General features: G+C 44.5%; 1 protein-coding gene across 1 annotated transcript in view; it reads right to left on the bottom strand.

Annotated features, from left to right (window-relative positions):
• LOC141147977 (uncharacterized) overlaps positions 1–24,714 on the bottom strand; it is a 158,000-nt gene that overhangs the window by 86,059 nt on the left and 47,227 nt on the right. The window contains exon 4 of the mRNA XM_073635134.1: positions 24,088–24,198. Coding sequence (XP_073491235.1) covers positions 24,088–24,198 — 111 coding nt within the window. The remainder of the gene's footprint in view (positions 1–24,087; positions 24,199–24,714) is intronic.

The following is a 24,714-nucleotide window of genomic DNA, read 5'->3' as shown; positions in this document are numbered from 1 at the left end:
CCGTGTACCGCTTGTGTTCCACCCCTCGTATCCGTTCGCGTCCTCACCAACGCGAACGGATACGAGGGGTGGAACACAAGCGGTACACGGAGGTCGTACAGCACACATTAGGTGAACCAGGCTGCAGCTCCTACCCGTTCCTAACTGCTGGAAAAGCTTTGTGCCGGCTCGATGGCACTTGTAAATGTGAGTGCACAGTCTTTCTTTGTTTTACACAATAAAAAGTTTTAAACGTTATTGTGCGATGATCGTTTCATCCATATTTTATATGAGGAACACTAAGGTCCAAATATAGCCATTGAAGAAGTTCCCTTTAAGTGGAGTGGTTATCCCTATGAATGAACCAAAGGTGCAATTTTAAAGAAATATCTGGTGAGTGGCCAATCTCACAGGTGGTGGTGGAGCACTAAGTCACTTTATACTGAACTAACACAAGAGCACGCCAATCACGGCAATTGACAGAAGATTTGCAAGCATATATTTGGGGACTCTGTTACATATGTGATATATGTCACCGGATTTTCCATATAGTTTTTTATATGTTTTTGGTTTAATGTGGTGATCTTTACAGGTGTATGTTGTGTACAAAATAGTTTACACTTAACAGATAGGGTACACGCATATTGTATCTTTTGGGGATCCATTTCCACCCCATTTGACGAAATGATGAACCCCAAGAACTGCACGACTGACTTTTCAAACTCACACTTCTCCATCTTTAGGTAGAGTTTGTGTTGTTTCAGAATGGCCAGAACTGTCCTGACGTGTCCCCTGTGAAGTTCAATCGTAGAAAAAAAAAAGATTAGGATATCATCCAAGTAGACCACAAGGAAATCATCTAGGTATTTGCGGAAAATGTCGTTCACAAAGTGTTGAAAAGTGGCTGGAGCATTACATAGCCCGAATGGCATCACCAAGTATTCAAAATGCCCGAACCTGGACCTGAAAGCCGTCTTTCATTCGTCCCCGGCCCTAATTCTGATAAGGTTGTATGCCCCCCGGAGATCTAATTTGGAAAAGACTCTGGCTGACCGGAAACGTTGGAACAATTCTGGAATGAGCGGCAATGGGTACCGATTCTTGATGGTGATGTTATTTAACTGCCGGTAATCCACGCAGGGTCTAAGGGAGCCGTCCTTCTTCCCGACAAAGAATATACCTGCTCCAGCGGGTGAGGATGAGGGACGGATGAACCCCTTTTCCAGATTCTCGTCAATATATTGTTTGAGAGCCTCCAACTCCGTTTCTGAGAGGGGGAATATGCGACCAAATGGAATCTCTGATCCTGGCAGTAAATCGATTGGGCAGTCATACGGTCGATGTGGCGGGAGGCAATCGGCCATTTGTTTGCTGAAGACCTCCTGAAATTCAAGATACTCCTGAGGGACATGTTGGAGGTTAACTAAAGAAGCTGAAACTGTGGCACAGATCTTGGGTTTCAAAGGACGGCAGTGTTGAGAACAGTATGAAGAAAGAAATGAGACCACCTTAGAACTCCATTGAATCAAAGGATCATGAGCCTGTAGCCAGGGTAGACCCAAAATGACTGGGAACATAGGGGAGTGAATAAGGTCCAGGCGTAGGAGCTCTTGGTGCCCAGAGTCAGTAGTCACTAGAATGGGTCGGGTCTCCTGGGTGATCGGACCTGAGCGGGGAAGAGACCCATCAGCCAAGTGAACCTGTAGATGTTGAGCTTTGATTTGTAAGGGCACATGCAGGTTCCGGGCCAAGGCAGCGTCCATAAAGCAACTACATGCACCCGAATCAATGATCGCTGGCAGGCGGGACTCCCCTTCTGGTAGCTGTAACGAGATAAATAACATGACGTAAGATTTAGGGGTATTGTTATCTTGGTAAGTCATTGATTTTGGCTGAAAGAACTAGGCCTTATCGGGCAGTTGCGCAGTGTCCGGCTCCCCCGCAATAAAGACACAAGTTGGACTGCCGTCTACGTTGTCTCTATTCTGAGGTTAGTGGTGGCCGTACCAAACCAAGCTGCATAGGTTCGGAGTCGGGAAGAGTAGTAGACCCAGCTGTTATAGGAGACGATATTGGAATAGCCTGGAGTCTTGAAGCTGTCCACGCAGGGCGTGGGCTTTGGAATCGTTCTGAACGACGTTCCCGCAAACGTCTATCCAGTTTTGTGGCTGCCTGAATTAACTCCTCCAAAGATGCGGGGGTCTCCATCCTGGCCAACTCATCCTTGAGAAGCTCCGACAGGCCTTGGCGGTACTGATAACGTAAAGCTGGCTCATTCCAGTTAGTGTCGGCTGCCCATTTACGGAATTCCACCGTGTAATCCTAAATTGGTCTCCTTCCTTGAGCTAGGTGATGCAGGATAGCTTCGGCCGTAGCCATGCGTTGTGGGTCATCATAGAGCTGCGACATACTCTCGAAGAACGTGTCGATAGTATTAAGCACCTGACTCCCGGATTCCATCAAGCCGTGGGCCCAGGCCTGAGGTTCTTCTGACAACAGAGAAATCGCAAATCCCACCTTGACCACTTCTGATGCGAAGGTTCAGGGTTGCAGAGCAAAGTAAAGGGTGCATGCATTCTTGAAAGCTCTAAATTTTTTACGGTCCCCTGAGAACCGTTCCGGTGTGGGGACCCTAGGTTCCGGAAGTGCCATTACGACTGTAGGACTGGCAGCAGCCTGGGGAAGCGGGCCTTCATTGCTAGGTGCGGGAGCTGCGGCGGCAGAAGGGAGTGGACCCGTCAGTTGCTGGAGACAGCTGTCGATTTGTGTGTATCCCTCCTGTAGCCTCTGAACCGAGTCTGCCAGGGTGGAGACCTGTTGACATAGGATCTCCAAGGGGGAGCGCGCTCTGTCGGCCTCGGACATCTGGCTGGTTTCTACTGTCACGTCAATACTCACCGAGGCCGAGAGTGGCTCGCCCTTACGACCACGCGCAACCGAACCCCCGAGGGTGATACAGGGGATCAGAGGCACGCGGAGGCACGGGTCTCCGGTAGCTGCGGAAGAAGGCTCAGGTTCACTCTGGATGTGGGAAGCCTCCTGGCGGGAACCGTACAGACAAGGTGTACCTAACCGTATGGTAAGCAGAGGTCAAAGGTACCAAGCAGGCAAATAGGGAAGTCCTTATAACAGCAGAGATCAAGGGGTATCAGGCAGGCAGAGAGTGGTCTTTGATAAGCAGTGATCAGAGGTATCCGGCAGGCAGTGAGAGTGGTCGTTTAACAGGCAGAGATCAGGGTATCCGGCAGACAAGGAGAATGGTCGTTTACCAGGCAGAGATCAGGGTATCCGGCAGACAAGGAGAATGGTCGTTTTAACAGGCAGAGATCAAGGGGTATCAGAAGCACAGGAACCAGGAACTAACACAGAGCAAGGTACAGCTGACAACAAACCAGCAACCCGACTGGGTGCTGGTGTCGTCTGAAGTAGCCTCCCGGCGAGCGCGTCAGTGTGACGTGCTACCGAGCACCCGCACGGGCGACCGCCGTGCACCCGCGCGCGCCGCACCTTCAGGCCGCGAACGGGTGCACGTCTCAACAATAGCCCACTGCGCATGCGCCCCGCAGCCCGGCAGATGGAGGCGACTTGTCTCTCGTGACAATGTGGCACCGTGCGACCCAATCGCCGGGGCTTTCCCCAGCGGCTTGTAGATTCCCGTCTTAGGCTGGGGGAGAGAGCCTGCTTGCAGTGTAATAACTTGCTCGCTATGAAGTGGAGGGACAATAAGAATGTTTTCGTTCTTACCTCCCTTCATGCAGACACGACGGTCCAAATTACTACGGCGACTGGTGTTGTGGAGAAACCCCTCTGTGTCCACGAATATAACCAAAATATGGGAGGGGTGGACCTCAACGACCAGTTGTTGGCGCCGTACCTAGTTGCCCGTAAGGCCAGACGCTGGTACAAAAAAGTGTCTATTTATTTCAATTGGCTTTGCTGAACGCTCATGTGCTATACAGAGCTTCAGGACGGACTGGATCCTTCCTTAAATTCCAGGAAGAGATCGTCAGAGCCCTTCTGTTTCCAGACGGTGCTCCACCTCACCTTCCCCAACCAAATGCAGTAAGCCGGCTGCATGAGAAGCATTTTCAATATGTCCTCCCGAGTACCCCTACCCAACAAGAATATAAAAAAAAATATAAAATAAAAAAAAAACAAAAATAGTTGTCATTTTATTGTTCTCTCTCTCTCTCTCTATTTTCTCTCTATTGTTCTGCTCTTTTTTTACTGTATTCTATTCTGCAATGTTTTATTGTTGTTATGTTTTATCATGTTTGCTTTTCAGGTATGTAATTTTTTTATAGTTTACTGTGTTTTAACCATTTTTTTGTTTTCAGGTACGCCATTCAGCTGCAGCGCGGATTTATATATCTTGACAGCAACAGCGTTTGCTCCCACGATACATAAAGCCGTGACTCCAGCGCTGTTGGAGGTGATTTCACCACCACAGTTACATACTTCAGCATATATGCCGAAGCGTAGGGGCAGCAGTGGGTGGAGGAGCGATTTGCTCCTGCCTTTAGCGGGAGGATGCCCCCATGCTTCAGCATATATAAACGGTGCATGCATGCCCATCATTAGAAGTGGGTGGATGAAGGGAGGTATTCTAATGGTGGGCATACCCACCGATCAATATCTTTTTTTCGTTCAGCCCACAGGCTGCATGAAAAAAAAAGTTTACAATATATGCCCAACAAGGACCAGCAACGTACTGGTATGTTGCTGGACTTTGAGTGGTTATACCAGAATGATGCCTGCAGGTTTAGGTATCATCTTGGTATCATTCTTTTCAGCCAGCGGTCGGCTTTTATGTAAAAGCAATCATAGTGGCTAATTAGCCACTTTTACAAGCAGTGGGAGAGAATGCCCCCCCCCCCACCGTCTTCCATGTTTTTCTCTGCTGGCTCTCCTGTCCCAACAGGGAACCTGAAAATGCAGCCGGTGATTCAGCCAGCTGACCATAGAGCTGATCAGAGACCAGAATGGCTCCAAACATCTCTATGGCCTAAGACAGTGTTTCTCAACTCCAGTCCTCAAGGCGCCCCATCAGGTCATGTTTTCAGGATTTCCATTATTTTGCACAGGTGATTTGATCAGCTTCACTGCCTTAGTCATTACCACAGCCGTTTCATCTAAGGGAAATCCTGAAAACCTGACCTGTTGGGGCGCCTTGAGGACTGGAGTTGAGAAACACTGGCCTAAGAAACCGGAAGCTACGAGCATTTCATGACTTAGATTTCGCCGGATGTAAACAGTGCCATTGGGAAATTGGGAAAGCATTTTATCACACCGATCTTGGTGTGGTCAGATGCTTTGAGGGCAGAGGAGAGAACAGTACCTGTCACTACCTATTGCATTTACATTCCCTGAGATAACAATAAAAATGATTAAAAAACATAAAAATGAAAGGAACAGTTTAAAAATAAGAAAAAAAAAATCAAAAAAGTAATAAAGAAAAAAAAAAAAAAAAGCACCCCTGTCCCCCCCCGCTCTCGCGCAAAAGCGAACGCAAGTGTCGGTCTGGCGTCAAATGTAAACAGCAACTGCACCATGCATGTGAGGTATCACTGCGAAGGTCAGATTGAGGGCAGTAATTTTAGCAGTAGACCTCCTCTGTAAATCTAAAGTGGTAACCTGTAAAGGCTTTTAAAAATGTATTTAGTTTGTCGCCACTGCACGTTTGTGCGCAATTTTAAAGCATGTCATGTTTGGTATCCATGTACTCGGCCTAAGATCATCTTTTTTATTTCATCAAACATTTGGGCAATATAGTGTGTTTTAGTGCATTAAAATTTTTAAAAGTGTGTTTTTTCCCCAAAAAATGCGTTTGAAAAATCGCTGCGCAATTACTGTGTGAAAAAAAAATGAAACACCCACCATTTTAATCTGTAGGGCATTTGCTTTAAAAAAAATATAATGTTTGGGGGTTTAAAGTAATTTTCTTGCAAAAAAAAATAATTTTTTCATGTAAACAAAAAGTGTCAGAAATTGCTTTGTCTGGTGTGGTTTGTCTAAGTGGTTAGAAGAGTGGGTGATGTGTGACATAAGCTTCTAAATGTTGTGCATAAAATGCCAGGACAGTTCAAAACCCCCCAAATGACCCCATTTTGGAAAGTAGACACCCCAAGCTATTTGCTGAGAGGCATGTCGAGTCCATGGAATATTTTATATTGTGACACAAGTTGCGGGAAAAAGGCAATTTTTTTTTTTTTTATGCACAAAGTTGTCACTAAATGATATAGTGCTCAAATATGCCATGGGAATATGTGAAATTACACCCCAAAATAAATTCTATTGCTTCTCCTGAGTACGGGGATACCACATGTGTGAGACTTTTTGGGAGCCTAGCCGCGTACGGGACCCCAAAAACCAAGCACCGCCTTCAGGCTTTCTAAGGGCGTGAATTTTTGATTTCACTCTTCACTGCCTATCACAGTTTCGGAGGCCATGGAATGCCCAGATGGCACAATCCCTTCCCCAAATGACCCCATTTTGGAAAATAGACACCCCAAGCTATTTGCTGAGAGGTATAGTGAGTATTTTGCAAACCTCACTTTTTGTCACAAACTTTTGAAAATTGAAAAAAGAAAAAAAAAAATACATTTTTCTTGTCTGTCTTCATTTTCAAAAACAAATGAGAGCTGCAAAATACTCACCATGCCTCTCAGCAAATAGCTTGGGGTGTCTACTTTCCAAAATGGGGTCATTTTGGGGGGTTTTGTGCTATCTTGGCATTTTATGGCCTTCGAAACTGTGATAGGTAGTGAGGAGTGAAATCAAAAATTTACACTCTTAGAAATCCTGAAGGGGGTGATTGGATTTCGGGGCCCCGTATGAAGCTAGGCTCCCAAAAAGTCCCACACATGTGGTATCCCCGTACTCAGAAGAAGTAGCAGAATATATTTTGGGGTGTAATTCCACATATGCCCATGGCATGTTTGAGCAATATATCATTTAGTGACAACTTTGTGCAAAAAAAAATTAAAAAAATAAAAAAATTGTCACTTTCCCGCAACTTGTGTTAAATATAAAATATTCCATGGACTCAACATGCCTCTCAGCAAATAGCTTGGGGTGTCTACTTTCCAAAATGGGGTCATTTGAGGGGGTTTTGTGCCATCTGGGCATTTTATGGCCTTCAAAACTGTGATAGGTAGTGAGGAGTGAAATCAAAAATTTACGCCCTTAGAAATCCTGAAGGCAGTGATTGGTTTTCGGGGCCCCGTACGCGGCTAGGCTCCCAAAAAGTCCCACACATGTGGTATCCCCATACTCAGTAGAAGCAGCTAAATGTATTTTGGGGTGCAATTCCACATATGCCCATGGCCTGTGTGAGCAATATATCATTTAGTGACAACTTTGTGCAAAAAAAAAAAAAATTGCAACTTTCCCGCAACTTGTGCCAAAAAATAAAATATTCCATGGACTCAACATGCCTCTCAGCAAATAGCTTGGGGTGTCTACTTTCCAAAATGGGGTCATTTGGGGGGGTTTTGTGCCATCTGGGCATTTTATGGCCTTCAAAACTGTGATAGGTAGTGAGGAGTGAAATCAAAAATTTATGCCCTTAGAAATCCTGAAGGCAGTGATTGGTTTTCGGGGCCCCGTACGCGGCTAGGCTCCCAAAAAGTCCCACACATGTGGTATCCCCGTACTCAGGAGAAGCAGCTGAATGTATTTTGGGGTTTAATTCCACATAGGCCCATGGCCTGTGTGAGCAATATATCATTTAGTGACAACTTTTTGTAAATATTTTTTTTTTTTTTTTGTCATTATTCAATCACTTGGGACAAAAAAAGTAAATATTCAATGGGTTCAACATGCCTCTCAGCAATTGCATTGGGGTGTCTACTATCCAAAATGGGGTCATTTGGGGGGGGGGGGGGTTGTACTGCCCTGCCATTTTAGCACCTCAAGAAATGAGATAGGCAGTCATAAACTAAAAGCTGTGTAAATTCCAGAAAATGTACCCTAGTTTGTAGACGCTATAACTTTTGCCAAACCAATAAATATATGCTTATTGACTTTTTTTTTACCAAAGACATATGGCTGAATACATTTTGGCCTAAATGTATGACTAAAATTGAGTTTATTGGATTTTTTTTATAACAAACAGTAGAAAATATCATTTTTTTTTTCAAAATTTTCGGTCTTTTTCCGTTTATAGCGCAAAAAATAAAAACAGCAGAGATGATCAAATACCATCAAAAGAAAGCTCTATTTGTGGGAAGAAAAGGACGCAAATTTCGTTTGGGTACAGCATTGCATGACTGCGCAATTAGCAGTTAAAGCGACGTAGTGTCAAATTGGAAAAAGTCCTCTGGTCCTTAGGCAGCAAAATGGTCCGGTCCTTAAGTGGTTAAGGTGAAAAAAACACAAGGGTTTACAACCCCTTTAAGGTTTGAACATGCACTACAGGCACAGATTTAGCCATTGTATATATTACGGTTTTTAAATAAAACCAATAAACAAACAAAAATATTGCTTTTTGACAAGCAGAAGTGCAACATTAACCACTTAAGCCCCAGACCATTTCGCTGGCTAAAGACCAGAGCACTTTTTGCGATACGGCACTGCGCAAAAGTTATCGCGTCTACAAAATAGGGGATACTTTTATGGCATTTTTATAATTTTTTTTTTCTAGTAATGGCAGTGATCTGTGATTTTTATCGTGACTGCGACATTATAGCGGACACATCGGACAATTTTGACACATTTTTGGGACCATTGTCATTTTTACAGCGATCAGTGGTATAAAAATGCACTGATTACTGTAAAAATGACACTGGCAGTGAAGGGGTTAACCACGAGGGGGCTAGGAAAGGGTTAAATGTGTCCTAGGGAGTGATTCTAACTGTTAGGTGGTGTGGCTACGAGTGACACTGTCACTGATCACCGCTCCCAATCACAGGGAGCTGTGATCAGTGACAGTGTCACTAGGCAGAACGGGGAGATGCTTCTTTACATTAGCATCTCCCTGTTCTTCCTCTCCGTGAGACGATCGCGGGTATCCCCGCGGACATCGAGTCCGCGGGACCTGCAATCTGACTCACGGAGCTCCCGGCGGGTGTCCGCAAGCCGCCTCTTAAAGGGCAATGTGCAGGTACGTGATTCTGCCTGTACGTGCCCTTCTGCTGCAGTATATCTGCGTGAGGCAGGCGGGAAGCGGTTAAAATATAAAAAGAAAAATGTAAACTCTATTGGCTGTAATGCCATTGCACATATTACCTGAATATATTACCAACATTAAATATTAAGAAAAAAAAATAAGCAAAGCCTTTTTCTTTCCCTCTTCCTTTTTTTTTTTTTTTTTTTTTAACAACTTAGTAGATGCCCCCTACATATTTACTACTCCCAATTTGCAAAAATGCTTTCACCAGTCAAGTTTGATGTTACCCTTGTCCATTTTTATTGTTTTGGAGGGAATACCTGAGGACCCACGTGGCGGAAACTGGGACAAATGCATTCTCCAGAAGGAAACATTCTGGATTGAGCACCTTGAAGCGGCTAAGCCACCAGGCATCAACAAGGTATCATACCAGCCCTTGCTTTGAGGTGGCCTCTTTGATCCTTGATCAAGCATATACCAAACTATAACAATAGAAAAAAAATTGGGGAAGAAGGGGGGATTTAGGGACTTTCAGGAAGCCATGATCCTGTAAGATCATGTATTTCCATCCCTAGGGACTTTATATGATATCATGACCTGGTAAGGACATAGATATCCATCCCATTTGTATTTGAAGAAAAAAGTATATAACCATATACCAGGGATGTGGGACTTTGTGTGAAGCATATGACAGCCCAGAGAATAATAGGGTGAATATGAAGGAATTTTATTACACATTGCATTATACATAGATAGGGATGAGCTTCGAGTTCGAGTCGAACTCATGTTCGACTCGAACATTGGCTGTTCGCAAGTTCACCGAACAGCGAACAATTTGGGGTGTTCGCGGCAAATTCGAATGCCGCGGAACACCCTTTAAAAGTCTATGGGAGAAATCAAAAGTGCTAATTTTAAAGGCTAATATGCAAGTTATTGTCATAAAAAGTGTTTGGGGACCTGGGTCCTGCCCCAGGGGACATGGATCAATGCAAAAAAAAGTTTTAAAAACGGCCGTTTTTTCAGGAGCAGTGATTTTAATAATACTTAAAGTCAATCAATAAAAGTGTAATATCCCTTTAAATTTCGTACCTGGGGGGTGTCTATAGTGTGCCTGTAAAGGGGCGCATGTTTCCTGTGTTTAGAACAGTCTGACAGCAAAATGACATTTTGAAGGAAAAAACTCATTTAAAACTACCCGCGGCTATTGCATTGCCGACAATACACATAGAAGTTCATTGATAAAAACGGCATGGGAATTCCCCAAAGGGGAACCCCGAACCAAAATTAAAAAAAAAAAATGACGTGGGGGTCCCCCTAAATTCCATACCAGGCCCTTCAGGTCTGGTATGGATATTAAGGGGAACCCCGGCCAAAATTTAAAAAAAAAAATGACGTGGGGTTCCCCCTAAATTCCATACCAGACCCTTCAGGTCTGGTATGGATTTTAAGGGGAACCCCGCGCCAAAAAAAAAAAAAAAAACGGCGTGGGGTCCCCCCAAAAATCCATACCAGACCCTTATCCGAGCACGCAACCTGGCAGGCCGCAGGAAAAGAGGGGGGGACAAGAGTGTGGCCCCCCCTCCCTCCTGAACCGTACCAGGCCACATGCCCTCAACATTGGGAGGGTGCTTTGGGGTAGCCCCCCAAAACACCTTGTCCCCATGTTGATGAGGACAAGGGCCTCATCCCCACAACCCTGGCCGGTGGTTGTGGGGGTCTGCAGGCGGGGGGCTTATCGGAATCTGGAAGCCCCCTTTAACAAGGTGACCCCCAGATCCCGGCCCCCCCCTGTGTGAAATGGTAAGGGGGTACATAAGTACCCCTACCATTTCACGAAAAAAGTGTCAAAAATGTTAAAAATGACAAGAGACAGTTTTTGACAATTCCTTTATTTAAATGCTTCTTCTTTCTTCTATCTTGCTTCATCTTCTGGTTCTTCTGGCTCTTCTGGTTCTTCTGGTTCTTCCTCCGGCGTTCTCGTCCAGCATCTCCTCCGCGGCGTCTTCTGTCTTTTTCTCCTCGGGCCGCTCCGCACCCATGGCATGGGGGGGAGGCTCCCGCTCTTCTCTTCTTCTCTTCTTCTTTTCTTCTTTTCTTCTTTTCTTCTCTTCTTCTCTTCTTCTTCATTTTCTTCTCCGGGCCGCTCCGCAATCCATGCTGACATGGAGGGAGGCTCCCGCTGTGTGACGGCGCTCCTCGTCTGACAGTTCTTAAATAACGGGGGGCGGGGCCACCCGGTGACCCCGCCCCCCTCTGACGCACGGTGACTTGACGGGACTTCCCTGTGGCATTCCCCGTGACGTCACAGGGAAGTCCCGTCAAGTCACCGTGCGTCAGAGGGGGGCGGGGTCACCGGGTGGCCCCGCCCCCCCGTTATTTAAGAACTGTCAGACGAGGAGCGCCGTCACACAGCGGGAGCCTCCCTCCATGCCAGCATGGATTGCGGAGCGGCCCGGAGAAGAAAATGGAGAAGAAGAGAAGAAGAGAAGAAAAGAAGAAAAGAAGAAAAGAAGAAGAGAAGAGCGGGAGCCTCCCCCCCATGCCATGGGTGCGGAGCGGCCCGAGGAGAAGAAGACAGAAGACGCCGCGGAGGAGATGCTGGACGAGAACGCCGGAGGAAGAACCAGAAGAACCAGAAGAGCCAGAAGAACCAGAAGATGAAGCAAGATAGAAGAAAGAAGAAGCATTTAAATAAAGGAATTGTCAAAAACTGTCTCTTGTCATTTTTAACATTTTTGACACTTTTTTCGTGAAATGGTAGGGGTACTTATGTACCCCCTTACCATTTCACACAGGGGGGGGGCCGGGATCTGGGGGTCACCTTGTTAAAGGGGGCTTCCAGATTCCGATAAGCCCCCCGCCCGCAGACCCCCACAACCACCGGCCAGGGTTGTGGGGATGAGGCCCTTGTCCTCATCAACATGGGGACAAGGTGTTTTGGGGGGCTACCCCAAAGCACCCTCCCAATGTTGAGGGCATGTGGCCTGGTACGGTTCAGGAGGGAGGGGGGGCCGCACTCGTCCCCCCCTCTTTTCCTGCGGCCTGCCAGGTTGCGTGCTCGGATAAGGGTCTGGTATGGATTTTAGGGGGAACCCCACGTCATTTTTTTTTTTAAATTTTGGCCGGGGTTCCCCTTAATATCCATACCAGACCTGAAGGGCCTGGTATGGAATTTAGGGGGACCCCCACGTCATTTTTTTTTTTTAATTTTGGTTCGGGGTTCCCCTTTGGGGAATTCCCATGCCGTTTTTATCAATGAACTTCTATGTGTATTGTCGGCAATGCAATAGCCGCGGGTAGTTTTAAATGAGTTTTTTCCTTCAAAATGTCATTTTGCTGTCAGACTGTTCTAAACACAGGAAACATGCGCCCCTTTACAGGCACACTATAGACACCCCCCAGGTACGAAATTTAAAGGGATATTACACTTTTATTGTTTGACTTTAAGCATTATTAAAATCACTGCTCCTGAAAAAACGGCCGTTTTTAAAACTTTTTTTTGCATTGATCCATGTCCCCTGGGGCAGGACCCAGGTCCCCAAACACTTTTTATGACAATAACTTGCATATAAGCCTTGAAAATTAGCACTTTTGATTATTCATGTTCGTGTCCCATAGACTTTAACGGTGTTCGCATGTTCGAACGAACTTTTTTCCTGTTCGCATGTTCTGGTGCGAACCGAACAGGGGGGTGTTCGGCTCATCCCTATACATAGATATTCAAAGTAGCACAGGTAATTTAACATACACAGGTAATAGGACCATTGAGCACAGTTCATAGTACATATGCTGGTAACAACAAAAGTATGCATAAATCACAATAATGACTATAAATTGATAATATCATATGGTAGACATATTTGGTAGAAATATTTAAAATTCCCAGGTTCACCACAAAATAAAGTTGTATGCCATTAATTGGAAAGGATATAACCTGCAGGACCTATAGCCTCACTAGCCTGTAAGGGTACAGAACACATAATGACTTGAAGTTCTTATGACACTAGTGAAAACACGGCAATCAGGAGCTCTACGCGTTTCGTGGCTTATGCCACTCGTCGGGAGCAGGCACGTGTGGTTTCTATAAAATTGGAAAAATGAAAAACCAATAAGAATTATAAATACAAGAACATCCCCTCATCCCCCTCCCTCCTTCCCCCCTCCCTTTTCTTACCATGTCCCCCCTTTCCCCCCCTTCCCTCTCTCTGTAGTTCCCCTTTTCTACCCCCTCTTTTTGCCTTCCTGCCCCGTCCCCCTTTTTCCCCCCTTGCCCTGTTTCCTTCCTCATTCCCTTCTTTCTCCCCCCCTGTTGTTTTCCTTCACTCTTCTCCTTCCTGCCCCTCTTCTCTCCCCCCCCCCTTCCCCAGAGTCCTTCACATCTCCTCGCTCACCATTGTCCCTCACTCCCAGAATGTACTCGGTTGCCATGCCTGCCGTGAGTGCCGCCCCTCCCAGACCCGCGGTGCTGCCCACCTCAGCTCCCAGTGTGGGGTTGTTTCCCAGACTGTCTGTGGGGCCTTGCCATTGTACCTTCAACATACACAATCTGAGTAAGTAAGCCTTGGTTATGGAGGTCCCATACTTTACCCCTAACCTTGTTCTTGTATTTATAATTCTTATTGGTTTTTCATTTTTCCAATTTTATAGAAACCACACGTGCCTGCTCCTGACGAGTGGCATAAGCCACGAAACGCGTAGAGCTCCTGATTGCCGTGTTTTCACTAGTGTCATAAGAACTTCAAGTCATTATGTGTTCTGTACCCTTACAGGCTAGTGAGGCTATAGGTTCTGCAGGTTATATCCTTTCCAATTAATGTCATACACCTTTATTTTGTGGTGAACCTGGGAATTTTAAATATTTCTACCAAATATGTCTACCATATGATATTATCAATTTATAGTCATTATCGTGATTTATGCATACTTTTGTTGTTACCAGCATATGTACTATGAACTGTGCTCAATGGTCCTATTACCTGTGTATGTTAAATTACCTGTGCTACTTTGAATATCTATGTATAATGCAATGTGTAATAAAATTCCTTCATATTCACCCTATTATTCTCTGGGCTGTCATATGCTTCACACAAAGTCCCACATCCCTGGTATATGGTTTATATACTTTTTTCTTCAAACTATAACAATCATGTATGTGTATTCATCTTGTTCTGCATACAAATTGTTTCATAAATTCAAGTATCAAATGCCTTTTGAAGTCAATGTTCCAACAAATAATGTGTATAAGTATAGCAATTGTCCAATTTACACTGGACTGCTAGATTTGAATTATTGTATTTGCTGGGAACTTGTGTCCCGGCACTGTATCAGTGTGTGTGTGTGTGTGTGTGTGTGTGTGTGTATATCTCTCCGCTCTTATGACTGGGAATTTTGACCGCAGTTCCCCTTTTTTGCCATGGGGGGCATCAGCTGCAGGAACACCATTGTGGACACGGTTTGGATGTGTGGCCACCCAAGCCATTGGGGCTGAAACCCACCCTCCTGGGCCCCCTTGACCTAGGATGCGGGGGCCATGCATCTACCCACGGCAACTTGGAGACATTCTCCATCTGTGTCCCCTAGGTGCACTGCAGACGGCGGGCACTAGGACCAGAATGTCTGGTACTCTAGTGCACATGCGCCTGTCGGAGCATTCTGAACCAGCGGCTGGGCTGAGTGACGTAAGACGCCAGTCTGACAGAGCTCAGTCGGGGTGTACATATAGAGGAGTCAGGACGACGTTCCCCAGGCACTCTGAGGGAAGCTGACGTCCATTATACCCCTGGAACCAGCAAACTTTCAGCCTCACACCCAGAACCTAGAACCAGTGCACACCCAGGTATTTAACTCAGCACTTTTTGGCTTGCATCATTTTATTGCTTTAGTATGTGTATACATTCCCCTGGTTTTCATGGCAGCCTTGCTTACTCTGCTCCCCAGACAGTGGATGTTTAAACCTGCCGGTACTGGATGCCTGTATACTTCTTGTGACTGTGCACACATGATTCTGACGTAATTTCCTTATCCTGGACCAGCCAATCAAGGTATATTGAGCCCTGCTAGTTCCCTTCCTTTCCATTTATACAGCTAGGCTTTTCCTAAGTTGTGTTACTATAAAGTTTTAAGACCCTGGCAGGATCAACTCTGTTTTTTTCCATAGATTGAAAAGCATCTGGTTTAAGGCGACAGGCATAGTAGTGGAGGCATACTGGCTGATATGTGAGTATGGGACCTAAGACTATAGTACATCCCAATCCTAATTGAAGTAGCTTACACTAATATTCATTGCCATATCCTTTATACCCAGTTTACATGTACATCCCCATATCCCGACACCTGTGCCTTTATTGTGGCTACCGCTTGGCCCTGGTGTCCCTAGTTGTCATCTCCATTTTGGAGGGGGTTGTTCTGCGGTCACGGCATTCCCGGCATAGATGAGCATTGAGACCATTTGTTTAAGCACCACATTATTGGTTCATGTACATACACCTGTATCATTATGCCAATAATTTGTACTGTATTTTAATTTGAGTATGTTTCTCCAACTAGAATTATTGAAGCTCCTGAAGAAGTGAAATTTTAGGTCACGAAACATGTAGAGCGAGCAATTCTTTTTAATCTATGAGGACTGTGGGATCTACCAAGAGGAATGCATACATCTCAGTGTGGGCATTTCTTCAATATTGCCACACAGGAAGTATTAGTCAAGTGTAACCTCTAGGATAAACCACTGTGTCCCATATTTCTCTACCACATACAGTTAGGTCCATAAATATTGGGACATCGACACAATTCTAATCTTTTTGGCTCTATACACCACCAAAATGGATTTCAAATGAAACGAACAATTGGCTGCTGAGCTGTTTCATGGCTAGGTGTTATTCCCTCATTATCCCATTTACAAGGAGCAGATAAAAGGTCCAGAGTTCATTTTAAGTGTGCTATTTGCATTTGGAATCTGTTGCTGTCAACTCTCAATATGAGATCCAAAGAGCTGTCACTATCAGTGAAGCAAGCCATCATTAGGCTGAAAAAACAAAACAAACCCATCAGAGAGATAGCAAAAACATTAGGTGTGGCCAAATCAACTGTTTGGAATATCCTTAAAAAGAGAGAATGCACCGGTATGCTCAGCAACACCAAAAGACCCGGAAGACCATGGAAAACAAATGTGGTGGATAACCGAAGGATTCTTTCCCTGGTGAAGAAAACACCCTTCACAACAGTTGGCCAGATCAAGAACACTCTCCAGGAGATAGGTGTATGTGTGTCAAAGTCAACAATCAAGAGAAGACTCCACCAGAGTGAATACAGAGGGTTCACCACAAGATGTAAACCATTGGTGAGCCTCAAAAACAGGAAGGCCAGACTAGTTTGCCAAACAACATTTAAAAAAGCCTTCACAGTTCTGGAACAACATCCTATGGACAGATGAGACCAAGATCAACTGATACCAGAGTGATGGGAAGAGAAGAGTATGGAGAAGGAAAGGAACTGCTCATGATCCAAAGCATACCACCTCATCAGTAAAGCAGGGTGGTGGTAGTGTCATGGCGTAGGCATGTATGGCTGCCAATGGAACTGGTTCTCTTGTATTTACTGATGATGTGACTGCTGAAAAAAGCAGCAGGATGAGTTCTGAAGTGTTTCGGGCAATATTATGTGCTCATATTCAGCAAAATGCTTCAGAACTCATTGGACGGCGCTTCACAGTGCAGATGGACAATGACCCAAAGCATACTGCGAAAGCAACTAAAGGTTTTTTTTTTTTTTTAAGGGAAAGAAGTGGAATGTTATGCAATGGCCAAGTCAATCACCTGACCTGAATCTGATTGAGCATGCATTTCACTTGCTGAAGACAAAACTGAAGGGAAAATGCCCCAAGAACAAGCAGGAACTGAAGACAGTTGCAGTAGAGGCCGGGCAGAGTATCACCAGGGATGAAACCCAGCGTCTGGTGATGTCTATGCGTTCCAGACTTCAGGCTGTAATTGACTGCAAAGGATTTGCAACCAAGTATTAAAAAGTGAAAGTTTGATGGATGATTGTTAATCTGTCCTATTACTTTTAGTCCCTTAAAAAGTGGGAGGCACATATACAAACTGTTTTAATTCCTACACCGTTCACCTGATTTGGATGTAAATACCCTCAAACTAAAGCTGAAAGTTTGCAGTTAAAGCACATCTTGTTCGTTTTATTTCAAATCCATTGTGGTGTATAGAACCAAAAAGATTAGAATTGTGTCGATGTCCCAATATTTATGGACCTGACTGTATATTATGTGTATGTATGTATTTCCCCCTTCATCTTCCAGGACAGCTACTTAAGATGATTGGCTCCGCCTTCTACAGGAAACACAAATCAGACACAATTTAAAAGGCCCCTCCCTCTCCCCTGACCCTTAGTTGTTTTGTGTTTTCAGACCTCCAGGAGTATGCACCGTCAGGCTTGTTTCTTTTGTTAGGTCTGGTGACTGTGGTTAGCGGACCACACTTGTTCAGAATGCTCAGACTGGTTGTGGCCATGTCTGCAGTATTTTCTGCTATTGTTAGCAGTCTGAGAAGGGTTCCCCCTGTTTTTCTGGTGGTTACTTGAATTAGGGAATCTTCTGCAACTTCCACCCCCCCAGCATCCTGATCCACCTTGGTACACCCAAAGAGCGCTTCCTTGTGTCCTTTTCACCGTTTTGGGTGTACCAAGATGGCGGGGAGTACACTTCCGGTCTCGCCGCCGGAACTGGAAGTGATGTAACGCACTTCTGGTCGCCGGGCTCTTCATGTTTGAAAAAGACTGCCTCAGGCACACACGCTGCTGGGGATGTTTTGCTGGCTGTACAGCAAACGGACAGCGTCCAAGCTTATTAGACTGCTCTCCTGCCTGGTCCTTCTCATTATGGATAAGGACACCCCTGAGGATGGTGCACCCACTCTGTCTGATCCAGCGATCAGCAATCAGGTCCTGTGTTACCCCTAAGGTTTGTATTTCTCTGCTGTAATGAGAGATTGTATATCCAGGGGTAAATGTTTTAGAAAGTGTAATTTGTATGCCTTTCTTATTATGTTTTTTTTTTTTTTCTAGGTTGACAAACCTGTGAAAAGAAAATGTGGAAATTGTAGATCCAAGCTTCCTATTAGCTGTAGGAAACTGTTATGGGAGACATGTATTTTTTCAGTGGCAGGGACAGAGTCTGCTTCTAACCTAAAGGAATTGATGGTTTCCATGAAGGAAGTAGTTTCCTCCTTTCAAGCCTTTAATGATAGGTTAGCTGGGTTGGGCCCTTCCACGTCTGTAGCAGTGACAGTACCCCAGGTTCCTTCAGTCTCGTCGAGATCTCTACCCCTTGTTGGTATTAGAGACCGTTAGTTCCCGTGCGGTCTCTGACCCAGAGGAGGGGGAAAACTCCGATTCCTCATCTGACAAGGAATCCGGGTCGTAGATTGAGGATACTGTTAATTCGGCTAGATACCTAATTCCAGCCGAAGATATTGAACTGTTGAAAGCAGTTTTTACTTCTGAACAGATTGAGCCACCACAGAAATCTCAATCTGTTCAGGATAGAATGTATAGGGGTCTTCAGGGGCGTAAGTGTTTTTTCGGTACACCAGTCACTTAACCACTTAACAACCGGCCCATAGCCGAATGACGGCTACAGGGCGGTTGCTTAACCCCGGGAGGGCGTACTATGACGTTCTCTTAAAATTCCACTCTCACACACCCCCTGGAGCGCACCCCCGAACACATCCGTGACCGCCGGGTCCTCACGGATCCCGGTAAATGGCTGCTGATCGCGGCTGTTTACCATGTGATCGCTTCGTCAAATGACGGAGCGATCACATGTAAACAAACCGGCATCATCTCATGACGCTGGTTCCTCTCCTCCCCTCTGTGTACTGATCAGTACAGTGTGAGCGGAGAGGGGGAAGGATCGGATGGCAGCAGCGCTGTGGGCTGGATGTGTAGTGCCAACAGCGCTGCTCAGTGACAAATGCCATCCATTCATGCTCAGCCATCTCTGCAATGCCCTGCACTACTCTGCAATGCCCCACAATACCCAGCCATACTCTGCAATACTCTGCCATACCCCGCCATACCCCGCCATACTCTGCCATACCCCACCATACTCTGCCATACCCCACCATACTCTGCCATACCCCGCCATACCCTGCCATACTAGGCCTCTGTATATGGCCAGGCTGTGGAAGTCTCACACATGTGGTACCGCCATACTCAGGAGGAGTAGGAGACTCTCTTTTGGGGTGTCATTTTTGGTATGTACATGCTATGTGTTAGAAATATTGTATAAATGGACAACTTTGTGTTAAAAAAAAAAGCGTTTTAACCACTGCCCGCCGGCTGTCATACGACGTCCTTGACTTTGTGCGGGGATATCTGAATGATGCCTGCAGCTACAGGCATCATTCAGATATCAGCTTTTTCAGCCAGCGATTCCCTACATCATAAGAATGATCATAGCGGCTGTTCCACGGCTTGAAAGGTGACATGTTGGGTATCTATTTACTCGGCGTAACTTCATCTTTCACATTATGCAAAAACATTGGACTAACTTTACTGTTTTTTTTTTTTTTTAAAGCAAAAGCATTCGAAAAATTGCTGCGCAAATACCGTGCGAGATAAAAATTTGCAATGACCGCCATTGTATTCTCTAGGGTCTTTGCTAAAAAAAAAAAAATGTTTTGGGGTTCTATGTAATTTTCTAGCAAATAAATGATGATTTTTACATGTAGGAGAGATGTCAGAATTGGCCTGGGTGCTCCAGAACGCCTGAAGGTGCTCCCTGCATGTTGGGCCTCTGTATGTGGCCACGCTGTGTAAAAGTCTCACACATGTGGTATCGCCGTACTCGGGAGTAAAAGCAGAATGTGTTTTGGGGTGTAATTTGTGGTATGCATATGCTGTGTGTGAGAAATAACCTGCTAATCTGATAATTTTGTAAAAAAAAAAAAAAAAAGGGAAAAAAAAAACCTTGATTTTGCAAAGGATTGTGGGAAAAAATGACAACTTCAAAAAACTCACCATGCATCTTTCTAAATACCTTGGAATGTCTTCTTTCCAAAAAGGGGTCATTAGGGGGGGGTATTTGTACTTTTCTGGCATGTTAGGGTCTCAAGAAATTAGATAGGCCCTCAGTACTTCAGGTGTGATCAATTTTCAGATATTGGCACCATAGCTTTTGGACTCTATAACTTTCACAAAGACCAAATAATATCCACCAATTTGAGTTATTTTTATTAAAGACATGTAGCGGTATAAATTTTGGCCAAAATATATAAAGAAAAATTACTAATTTGCAAAATTTTATAACAGAAACAAAGAAAAATGCATTTTTTTACAGATTCAGTCTTTTTTCTTTTATAGCGCAAAAAGTAAAGAACCCAGCGGTGATTAAATACCACCAAAAGAAAGCTCTATTTGTGTGAAAAAAAGGACAAAAATTTCATATAGATACAGTGTTGCATGACTGAGTAATTGTCATTCAAAATTTGAGCGCACCAAAAGCTGAAAATTGGTCTGGTTATTAAGGGGGTTTAAGTGCCCAGTGGTCCAGTGGTCAAGTGGTTAAAGATATGGTCCTGTCAGAATGGAAAGAGCCTGAGAAAAGATTGTTCCAGTCCAGAGGACATAAGAGGAGATTTCCCTTTCAGTCTGACATTAAAGAGATGTTTTTCAAGTGTTCCAAACTGGATGCTCCTATGTCTCAAGTGTCTAAGAGATCGGATCTTTCATTTGAAGACTCTGGGGTGCTTAAGGACCAGATGGATAGGAAGGCTGATGCTTTGCTCCGTAAGGCCTGGGAGGCTTCAGCCTTCTCTCTGGGGCCAGCCCTGGCATCCACCTGTTTAGCAAGAAATCTAGATGTTTGGGTCCAGAGGCTAGATGACCTGCTCTCCACCAACACGCCTGTAGAAGAGATCAAAGAATCTCTCCCCCTATTTGCCAAATCAGTGGCTTTCTTGGCAGACTCAGCGGCAGACTCAGTTAGATCAGTGGCCAAAATGTCAGCCTTGATTAATTGCTCTAGACGGGCAATCTGGTTAAAATCCTGGGACGGGGATCTGACCTCCAAAAATAAACTCTGCGGTATTCCCTTTGAAGGCAAACTATTGTTTGGTTCGGCTTTAGAGGAAGTACTTGCTCGGTCCTCGGAGAAGGGTAAATGCTTCCCATCTCAGAAGGTTAAGGTTCAAAGTAAGAGGCCCTTTGTGGTTTTCGGGGCAAAGTTAACAAACCAGGGGGTCAGCAGGCAAAGAAAAAATGGTCGTTTAGTAAAGACAAGGCTAAAGGATCTCTTTGCTGCTTCAACCCAGGCAAAAAGCTCTCAGTGATGCCAGGTCAGGGGTAGGAGGAAGGCTGACCTTTTTCAGCGAGGAATGGACAAGGGTAACAGAAAATCCTTTTGTTCTCAAGGTCATAAGAGAGGGTTTCAGGTTGTAATTCAATCTCCCTCCTCCCCAGAGGTTTTTACTCACACATCTGCCGGAAAACATGAGAATAAAATCCTCAGAATTGTCGATCCTCCGGAACGGGGGGGGGGGGGGGTAACCCCTTCTGATTTCCAAAGAGAAATCAGATATAACATGCCCTGCCGTCAGGGGAGAGGGAGGGGCCGTTTAAATTGGCTCCACCTTCTACAGGAAACACAAATCAGACAATTTAAACGGCCCCTCCCTCTCCCCTGACCCTCAGTTGTATGAAGATCATGTAAACCTCCACCAAAAGTGAACTCGGAAGAAGAATAACAGAGACTCATTAATACACCACCACCAGGTATAAATAAGGGGACCAGTGAAAAAGAATAGTGTGGGAATATAAACGTTGTCCTGGAAGATTCATGGAAATTCCGTTACCGGTAAGTCTAATGGGGGGGGTTTCCGCCTTCATCTTCCAGGACAGCTACTTGGGAGATGATTGGCTCCACCTTCTACAGGAAACACAAATCAGACAATCATCTCTCAAGTAGCTGTCCTGAAAGATTCATGGATATACTGTTACCGGTAAGTCTAACGGGGGTTTTTATGTGAATTATTAAAAATTGTTATAGATTTTTATACATGCCTACAAAGTCCATTATTCCTTTATTCAGAATTTATAGATTACATAGGATGTGGCACCTTTATACCTAGGTGTTTGATTGCCACCTGAGGGCAATGCAATCAATTCAATTTCATAGATCTATGGGGTAGTGGATGGTGTCAGTCGTTTTTTATTTTTATGTGTTTTTTTTTTTTTACAATTTTAATTTTATTTCACAATGCTTTTCTTTTGGGGTGGAGGGGGTTGGGGCAGTGTAAAGGGTCGGTAGGGCAGACGGGGATGGTGTCAGTAGTTTTTTATCTTATATTATTAAAAAAAAAAAACACAATAAATATTAAAAATATGTAATTTTATCAGCACTGTTAGGGAGCTTTGGTGATATATAAGGGGTCTATACAGACCCTTGCCATCTCCCCTTTGAGACAGAGAAAGGGACTGAGGACACAGATTCCCCAGTCCCTTTCTCAGCAGCCTCAGCATTAAAGATGAATGAACAGGAGACAGAGGCTCCTGTCCATTCATAAACTGAAGCAGAGTACACACAGGTTACTCTTCTCAGTTATCCCAGGACACAGGAGCGATTGCTCACTGTGTATCCAATTCAGAAAAGGAAGGAGTCGGTAAATGATGAACTTCTTCCTCCGCTCTCCATCCTGACCCATTCCCGGCAGCCGGCGGCAGAGGAGAGGAGGGAAGCCGGCTGCGGTGGGTCGAGGAGGGGTGGAGGAGGAGGACATGGAGGGGGGCCAGAGAAGGACACAGGGGCCGGAGATGGAGGACTGTCGGGAATTAGGCATGTGCACACTGAAATATTTGGTTTCGGAATTTCTTTTTCGTCCGAAAAATAAATTTATTTAGTTACTCCCGAAATTCGTTTTTATTTATTTTGTTTTTCGTTAAAAATTGCATTCGTCCGAAAATCCAAATTAAGGTTGAATCTGTCATTGAAGGCTTATGGTGTCTGTCGAATGTTCAAAGAAGATTCGACGGAGCAGCTAAACTGTACGATGCCATATAGTTTACCTGCTCCGTCGAATCTTCTTAGAACTTTCAACAGACACCATAAGCCAAAGTACGTGTGTACTTAGTTCTATCTATTTTACTGCTCCTCCTCTTTGGTTACAATCAGCCAATAACATTCATCATCATCATTATTTTTAGTTATCTTTTCTCCCCTACGTCGAATCTTTTCTCCCCTACGTCGAATCTTTTCTCCCCTACGTCGAATCTTTTCTCTCTATGTTGAATCTTTTCTCTCCTACGTCGAATCTTTCCTCCCCTACGTCGAATCTTTCCTCCCCTACGTCGAATCTTTCCTCCCCTACGTCGAATCTTTCCTCCCCTACGTCAAATCTTTTCTCTCTATGTAGAATAATCTTGGACTAATAGAGTTAAGGTTAGGCACATTCGACCACAGGTTTGATGGACACAGATTGTTATTGTCATCATCATGTCGAATCTCCTATCTATATCGAACTGTTGTAGCAATGAAAACGAAAATAAAGCATTTGTTTATGTCGGATCTTTCGTGTTTCGGATTCTGTACTTTCATTATCGTTTGTTAAAACGATAACGAAAATACCTGAAATTCGGACGAAAATGCATTCGGACGAAAACGAATGCACACGTCTATCGGGAATGATCAGTGCGGCGGGGGACAGCTACGAGCACTGATCTCCCTGTATGGCATTTCAGCTGACAGCTGCGGGAGGGAGAGGAGGAGAAGCGTCTGTCAGCTGCCTCACTAAAGGCTATACAGAGATTGGTGCTATGTTATTAAAATGTCACAAAATGACACTTTATTCAACTCTGTGCACCACAACTTATTACAATGCACTGTAGTCTGCAGTTCTTTTGGCAACATAAACATTCAATTAGGACAAAGTATACATTGATTTACATTTCATACCTGAAAGCCCAGCAATTTGCAGAGTTTTAATGAATGTTACCTTTTTTTCTGTATTTTTGACTCAAAAAAATCCCGATCCCAACTGAAATTATTGTCATCAAAACCAGAATAATACAGACCACAGTGCCCACATTAGATGATGTTTCTATATCTGTAAAAAAAAAAAAAAAAAAAAAGATAAGCAAGTGTCTTTTGTCTTATTAACACATCTTGAAAAAACAAGAGATGAAAGAACAATCTCACTGGTGAACTACCCAATATCCAAAATAAAACACTAAAACTTGTGTTTATGATAGCACCCTTCTATACAATGAGTACAGCAATGCACAGTCATTCATGTGAATGACAGGCTGTATGCTGCAACTGGGCTGCCCAGGTGAAGGAAGTACATTGGGAATTACACTAAATGGGCTCAGCTGGCTCCCGTATATGAGGCCTCATACAGCAGTGTTACCTTGGATTGTTTTGGCCACAGCTTTACCTAAAGGCCATCTCCACATTTTGCAACATGTTACAAGGTATTATGGGCGTATCATGTTGCTAAGAACACACTCAGTTGTTGTATCATGGCAATACATTTAAATGCATATAAATTCCAGTCTCTTCTTCTATATTAATATACAGGGCCAGTATGAAACTTTAATTTGTCAGGATCTTAATCTCCAGC

Source organism: Aquarana catesbeiana, linkage group LG06 (assembly GCF_042186555.1).
Source record: "Aquarana catesbeiana isolate 2022-GZ linkage group LG06, ASM4218655v1, whole genome shotgun sequence".
In the NCBI taxonomy this organism is placed as follows: domain Eukaryota; kingdom Metazoa; phylum Chordata; class Amphibia; order Anura; family Ranidae; genus Aquarana; species Aquarana catesbeiana.
The sequence above is the reverse complement of the archived record's forward strand: the minus strand, read 5'-3'. Positions and strand labels throughout refer to the sequence as shown.